This window comes from Camellia sinensis, chromosome 7, assembly GCF_055761805.1.
Source record: "Camellia sinensis isolate YWXY chromosome 7, ASM5576180v1, whole genome shotgun sequence".
NCBI classification, from domain to species: domain Eukaryota; kingdom Viridiplantae; phylum Streptophyta; class Magnoliopsida; order Ericales; family Theaceae; genus Camellia; species Camellia sinensis.
In genome coordinates, this window is record NC_138967.1 from 12,174,987 (window position 1) to 12,182,244 (window position 7,258).

A 7,258-nucleotide genomic window follows, 5' to 3' on the forward strand; every position below is an offset into this window, starting at 1 on the left:
CTGTCTTAAGGACACAGTGTCAAACACTGGACTTGATCAGAAAATAATTCGAAGAAATTAAATCAAGTAAGTTATTTAATTTATTTTCAGTGTTGTTTTTATTTATTTAAATCAGATTTTAATTTTGTTTTTGTAACAAAATAAAATCTATTTTTATTTATTTATTTTTATTTCGAGTTTGATTTTTGTAATCAAACAAATTCTCTCCTTTTCTTTATTTCTTTAAATTCTATTTGTTGTTGTGTACACAATAGAATTAAATCTTTTAAATACAGTGAAGATTGTCCTACAGAGTCTTGGTGTGCGACTATAGTGCTAATGATATGAGGCCATGCTATAGCTCATATTGGAATGTTGAGAATTAAATGGCCTGATAACTAAGAGTAAAAGATCATCGAGTAGCGTCTCCAAGAATGACATTCAGAGGTTCTAAGAGGGAGTGCATGAAGAAATTACATTTCTTTTGCCTCGATCAAGAACATAAAGAAAAGAATATTTCATACATCCCATCACCATATTAATTGCTTGGCCTTCAGACAAGTCAAGGTGCCTACAAATAGCGCACACATTTTATAACATTTTATAACGCAATAACAAAAATAATGTTAGGTAAAAAGGGAGACTGTCATTTTCACCTCTTCAATACTAATCATTTAGTATTCTCATTTGGGACCTCCTTCACTATTCAGCTTAGCAGAGCAGCCAATGTGTTGCAATCTTTCTGTGTTTCTATTTATTAGACTCCATATGATTCATTTCTTGAAGGGTAGCCTCCAAGAATTGATCATTGCAAAGCCAGGTTGTGGGTAATTCTGTCTTTTCCACAGAATTCATTGCCACCCAGGAGCTGAAAACTTAACCATACCATGACTGATACAAAGACCCATAAACTACAATTCAACAAACAATCACATATCTGAGAATACTCAACAACTTTCTGTAAAAAAATACATTATAATTGATACAAAGTATGGTTCATAGAGCAAATTCATGTCTACAGCAAAAGTTACATGTTTCCCCACCCTACATTAGGAGTTCAAGTGGATCAAGAACAAAGGTCATAATTTTAAGTACAAAACAACATAGATGAGAAAGTTTACCAAGCTGACATTGTTAGGTTCTAATAAATTATTCAAAAAACGCATAAATCAGTTTTGCAAAGAATGGAAAGGAAACAGAAATAAGTAAATGGTGTCATTTCCACGTCTCCCCAGATCATATCTTCACCTCCTCAATCTTGTCATTGATTTGGATCACAGAATATCTATCATGGGCAGGAAAGTCTTACATGTTAGTCTTTTCGACATGTGTGTGTAAGCTAGCGCTGATTCAATCTCCACTCACATTTGATGAGTTTACAATTGGAGCCAACCAATTTTGGATGGGATGTGAATAGAGATCAGCACCACAACTTGAATATGGAAATCGGGCATGTGGGTCTGCCACAACTCACAAGAAAAACATTTGTAGGAATCAATACCATTGGCTTCCAGATCCACCTTGAGCGGCGGCTACTTTCCTTGGCATATACTGAGGCTTTGGCTGCAGACCGTTGGATCCTTCAACTCCATCTTCTCCACCCCTCTCATTTTTACAGGCTGAGTTTCTTCTTGCGTATGAAGAGCTAGAAACAGCATATTGAGTAGGAACAACTGGATTCCTAACCATCCTTCTCTGTTCGACAGTTTCTGCTGCGGCGGCAGCTGCTCCACAGTTGTTATACCGCAACACTGAGCTGACCACTTTCCCGGGCCTTGCAGCACCACCTGCTGTGAAGAGATGACAATGCAGCAATAACTAAGTCAAGAGATGACAATGCAGCATATTGTTTAAGGAGTCGGATTCTAAGAACTAGCAATAACTAAGTCAAGAGATGACAATGCAGCAGAACAATTATGCAAGTGCAATAATTTATATACTTTAAGGTACAGAGGCACCTATTTATGCAAGTACATGAGTTTTCATTTTTTGGTGGGGGAGTATATATCTTGACAAGGGCGGGCGGGCCAGGCGTAGCTATCCTTGGTAAGTTGGAGGTCATGGGTTCGAGTCACATAAATAGCCTCTCTGCTTGCGGGGTAAGGTTGTGTACATCAATCCTCCCCTAGACCATGCTTAAGTGGGAGCTTCGTGCACTGGGTACGCCCTTTAGTATGTATCTTGACAAACTAACAGTAAAAATGTATGTGAAGAAAAAACCTTGGATACTTGGGGGAACTTGGGGAGGCATTCTTGTCATAGGAATCCCGGAAGTCCTGTCCATGTGTGGCCTTTCAACCTCTTTGATGCAACATTTGGAGAGATCATTTGTGACTTCTGTTGAGTTCTGTGCAGAGTTATCTGAATATAATACACATGCCCTGGATTCAAATTCTCTTATCAGTGATGACATGAGATAATAAACAAAATCTTTAAGACATGTCGTGAAGAAAGTACAGATGCATGTCAAAGGCATTTGCTAAAGATGATACCTAGGTAATGAAGATGCATGTTGCCTCTCAGGTGGAGCAGCAGTTCCACCATTTCCATAGTTCTCCTCAAGGTAAGCAAATTGCTTCTTGAATTGGTCAACAGCACTGTAAAAAAAAAAAAGAGATAAGATTCGATTAATTCTCTCACTCCAAACGAAAACAAAAGACATGCTTTGCTGGTAAACAAGGATCTCACCCAAAAACAGAAAGAAAAAAAAGAAAGAAAGAAATTGTTTTGGGTCTTTTTAAAGGTTCCTTAAAATGAGGTGTTTCAATACCTTACTTTCCTAGGAAGAGAGAGAGAGAGAGAGAGAGAACCTTGAAAAAAAAAATTAAAAAAAAAAAACTACTTCCAGACATGTCAAGAAATTTATCTCATGACTTATGGTAAAGCAGCAAATAACTTGCTCAAAAGTGCAGCTAGGGATCAGAGGGATCATCAGTCTAATTCGTTCTATATCATGTAAAAAACTTGGCAGTTTGGCTATTATCACTTTTAAATATTTACTCTTCATTTGAACCAAAATAGGCACTAACATTAACGACACAATTTTTCAGGGTTCATAGGTTGCAAGTAAGTGGAATAGCATGCAATATATATCTTTCCCGTTTAGTCTCTTAAGAAAAAGGAAGAGCAATGGAAAGGGCAGGGGGTGTCAAGTGTCAACCTTATGCTTCAAAGTAAAAACCAGCCAGGGAGGCATTGCGGGAAAAAAAAAGAACAAAAAAAAAGAAAAAAAAAAGGATTTCAACCGACCATTTATATATTTTAATTAAATTACCTTGGATACATGAATCCAGTAGGTTCTTCTCCCTCTAAGTACTCTTTCAGCATCTTTGGATGGTATTCAAGAATCTCTCGATATATTAGTTCTCTAACATCTTCCTTTGTCACCCTTCGTCTTTCAAATTCAAATTCCATTTTTGTAACTGGTTGAGCAGAAGGCTCTCTCTCAACCCTAGCCAAGTTCTTGAAATATGGATCTGCAAGAGCCTAACAACTTGCAAAGCAATATGCACCATTAGAAGAGAAACATGCATTGCACAAGCTAAATCATAAAATGTAACATTTCATACCTCTTCAGCAGAAGGTCGATCCTTGGGATCAAATGCTAGCATTCTTTCCAGCAAACGAAGTGCAAGGGGATCTGCATTTGGGAATTTTTGGGTAAAAGGTATAGGCTTTTTCTTCCTCATGCTGCTTAAGTATCTACGAGCTTTCTCATTCCGTATCTATAGATAAAAATTCAAAGTTGGATCAAACAAAATTAATACCTAAAATATTTAACCTTTTTGCATTGTAAGAACAAATTTATCACGGTAAACTGACCCTGGCAATGCCTTCAGGAGATGGCGTTCCCAACAGATCAGTCATCAAGTCCAATTGATGGACTACATTTTTCCCAGGAAAGAGAGGCTTTCCAGTTAAAAGTTCCGAAAATATGCAGCCAATGCTCCATATATCTATTGCAGGAGTGTACTGAAAACAAGAAAGACCACACCACGCATGAGCGTCAGTAACAAAATTCATCATCCAAAAAGTTCTTCAAAAAAAAAAAAAAAACTGGAAAAGGGGTTGCTTCAAGGAATTGAAAGTGGGAATAACTCTTGCACCTTAGAAAAAAAGGATCCGCACAATTCAGGAGCCCTATACCATCTTGTTGCCACGTAATCCTATGAACAAATCAAAGAAGGCAATCAACAACAGAGAAATTGCTAGCAAACCTTCGCAAGTGCATTTCTACATGTTATTAGCTAGGCCTATAAGCAAGTACAAGTTAATGGGGTTGCAAATTTAATCAGAGAAACAGATAAGAAACTTACAGTCCAAAATATAGCAGTGGGGGTATCATTAAAGGCTACTCTTGCAAGACCAAAGTCACATATCTTGAGTTTGCAATCAGCATTTGCTAAGATGTTTTTTGGTTTTAGATCTCGGTGAAAGACATTTGCTGCAAAACCATTCATTAAAAGTTCCAAGTCAGAACTGGGAATATCATACAAGTTATTATAAGTTCTATATACAACCAAGTATGTAAAGAAAGTCACAAAATTGGTTAATGAGGTAGTAGCAACGTATGACCTGTGTGTATGTACTTCAAACCTCGAAGAAGCTGATAAAGGAAAAACTGATAATGTTCTGGTGTCAAATCATCATTTGCTTTAATAACCTGGTGCAAATCAGATTCCATGAGTTCAAAAACGACATATATGTCTTTGAATTCCCTTCTGGAAGGAGGCAACAAGATATGTTTGATTTCCACAATGTCTGGATGTCGAAGGAGTCTAAGTAGCTTAATCTCACGAAGAATGCGTGTGGCATCAGAGACATGTTCGAAAATATCATTAATCTTCTTAATAGCTACTTTTTCCCCAAGATGAGTGTCATATGCAGAGCAGACAACACCATAGCTTCCTTTGCCAATTACTTCCTCAATTCTATATCTGTTCCCTTCACCATATTCCGTGAAAAATTCTACATCCGCAGCTACCTGCAAGGACACATTCAAACATGCCATGAATGGTCAAAAAAATGTCAGCCGAAAAACCAATCAGCCGTGCTCGATGCAGTTTTTTACACCAACAGTTGGAAAATTATTAAGTGTCCGTGATATAACGATGCCTTATATCATCAAATATTAACGTTAGAGGTTCAAAATATAAGCCATGGAAGAGAAACAGTACCGAAGCAAACTTATTTGGAAATTCTCTACTTGCTAAACGTAACAAAGTCCAGTAAGTGCTTCAATTGGGCTTTAAAAATCCAGTTTTTCCATGCCATTACATTCAGTGACATATACAAACTTTTGTACTAGCAATGCAACCCATATGTTATGCAAGATAACTTTCCAGCTTTGACAGACAAATTCATGGTGAAACTATTTGGTTTACTTGCTCTACTATTCTAAATTAGGTACAATAAGTCAAACGACAGACATTAATACCTTGGAATTAAATAAAACATATCAGTATCACAATTTTCTATTTAGAAAATAAAATAAAAATAGATGAAATTTAGGGCCAAATCAATGTAAAATGTGCTGCAAATTAGTATAAGGGCATCAATTTCAGTCTCTAGCAAAAGGTACATGCATTTACTACATGATTGGGAGTTGCAAAATCCGGAAGTACAATATTTCGGAAGAAAATTGTAAAATCAGTGGTGGAAATCAGTAAAAAAAAATTGTGAGTAACTCAAGGCTAATTGGGAACAATCAATTTCTCAAAATTGACAGGGTAAAAGCTTCAGTTCATAGAGTATCCTTGACAGCCCACAATGTGAAAAGTTGCATGGATATGCAAATATGCATCTCCCCCTAACTTCCCACTATTTAGGTTATTTAAGCAATTTTTGGATCATAAACTATAAACTGAAGCTGCATCAAACACTTCTACCCATATTTCCAAAATAAAAAAATAAAAAAATAAAAGAAGAAGAAAAAGTCTGCACCACAGAAGCCAAGACATGAATAGGCCAAACCATTTGATCCCATCCACACAAAAAAACAGGTATTCCTCCCACAAATTACAACAAAATATCCACTAGGAAAGGTAAAAAAAATGTATGAACATACATACATACATACATACATACATATAATGAGTGATACAGAGAGAGCAATCAGAAACTAGCAAAAAGACACATTTCTTGGGTTCTTATCCTTAATAACTAATTAGATCTTGTTTCACCCATAAATATCAGCTCTAATAAACAGAGATAGATACATATGAATATCTATGTATGTTTATGCATGGTAGAAATTAAAAAAATTACCTTTTTTCTTTGATCAGGCTGCATCTTAGCAGCAGAGCATCAAAACACTTCAAACTCCAAATCCAGAGCACAACCCAGATAGATCACAAGCTAGTATCAAAAAAAAAATTAAAAATTAAATCAAATATTCCAAAATCACAGTATTGCAAAAAACCCAAATTACAAAGAGCTTGAGACCCAATTCAAATCAACAAGTAGAAACCCCAACTTGGAACAGAAATGGAAAGTTGTTTGGATTGAGAGAAAGGGTATTGGTATGAGTGAAGTAATTGAACTGAAAATGAATCACAAGACAACAAAATGAAGCATATATCAAAATGAAGCATATATCAAAGTGTCAAATTGGGAGGAAGAGTGTAAATATTGTGGGTGAATGTAGCTTACTATGAAATGGGTAGCTGGAAAGGAGAGTTTCCAGATCGGGGATAACGATAATCTCGGTACTATGAAAATATATACAATATATATATATATATATATTTATGAAAGAGAAAAAAAATGGAAGAACTCTTGGGTTCTCTGCCTAAAAGGTAGTTGAAGAAAAAGGGACGCAAAGAATATAGTTTGAGAGACACAGAGAGAGAGAGAGAGAGAGAGAGATGATGGAAGAACGGTGAGTTGCTCTGCTTTGAGGGTCAGAGTGAGGAGCAACAGGAAAGGGACAAAAATATTTTATCGGTTTAACGAGTTATTTGGTAGGATAATAAATTTATTTTTCAATTTTTTATAAAAAAATTTATAGGAAAATAAAAAAGTGAGATGATTTAAATAAGTATTATTATTTAATTAAATGTATTTATTTAGGAGATGTCAAATAAATTTTAAATTACAGTAAATCCCTTAAATGATGAGTAATTTGCATTTTCTAAATTTTTAAAATTAACAATTAATTATCTTAAAATATTATCTTGTGCGTTATGATAATAGAGTAATATTATAAATTCACCCTTAGAATTATTATCTTATGACGCCAATTTATTTTTACACATGAATCTCATATCACATAAATTCA

At 35.4% G+C, this 7,258-nt stretch overlaps 1 protein-coding gene across 8 annotated transcripts; it reads right to left on the reverse strand.

Annotated features, from left to right (window-relative positions):
* Positions 1-934: 934 nt before the first annotated feature.
* MPK16 (mitogen-activated protein kinase 16) lies at positions 935-6,923 on the reverse strand. 8 transcript variants are annotated; one of them, XM_082877434.1, is made up of 12 exons: positions 6,631-6,920; positions 6,455-6,520; positions 6,247-6,336; positions 4,555-4,963; positions 4,296-4,423; positions 4,086-4,145; positions 3,802-3,951; positions 3,549-3,704; positions 3,254-3,465; positions 2,472-2,576; positions 2,200-2,360; positions 935-1,769 (listed from the first exon to the last, which is right to left on the reverse strand). In XM_082877434.1, the coding sequence occupies exons 3-12, from the start codon at positions 6,268-6,270 to the stop codon at positions 1,474-1,476; spliced, it is 1,701 nt and encodes a 566-aa protein (XP_082733560.1). In that variant the 5' UTR covers positions 6,271-6,336; positions 6,455-6,520; positions 6,631-6,920; the 3' UTR covers positions 935-1,473. The 8 variants fall into 8 exon arrangements, with proteins under 8 accessions (XP_082733560.1, XP_082733563.1, XP_082733558.1 ...); XM_082877437.1 differs by having other exon boundaries at positions 935-1,766; positions 6,631-6,895; XM_082877432.1 differs by lacking the exon at positions 6,455-6,520 and having other exon boundaries at positions 6,631-6,923.
* Positions 6,924-7,258: the final 335 nt, after the last annotated feature.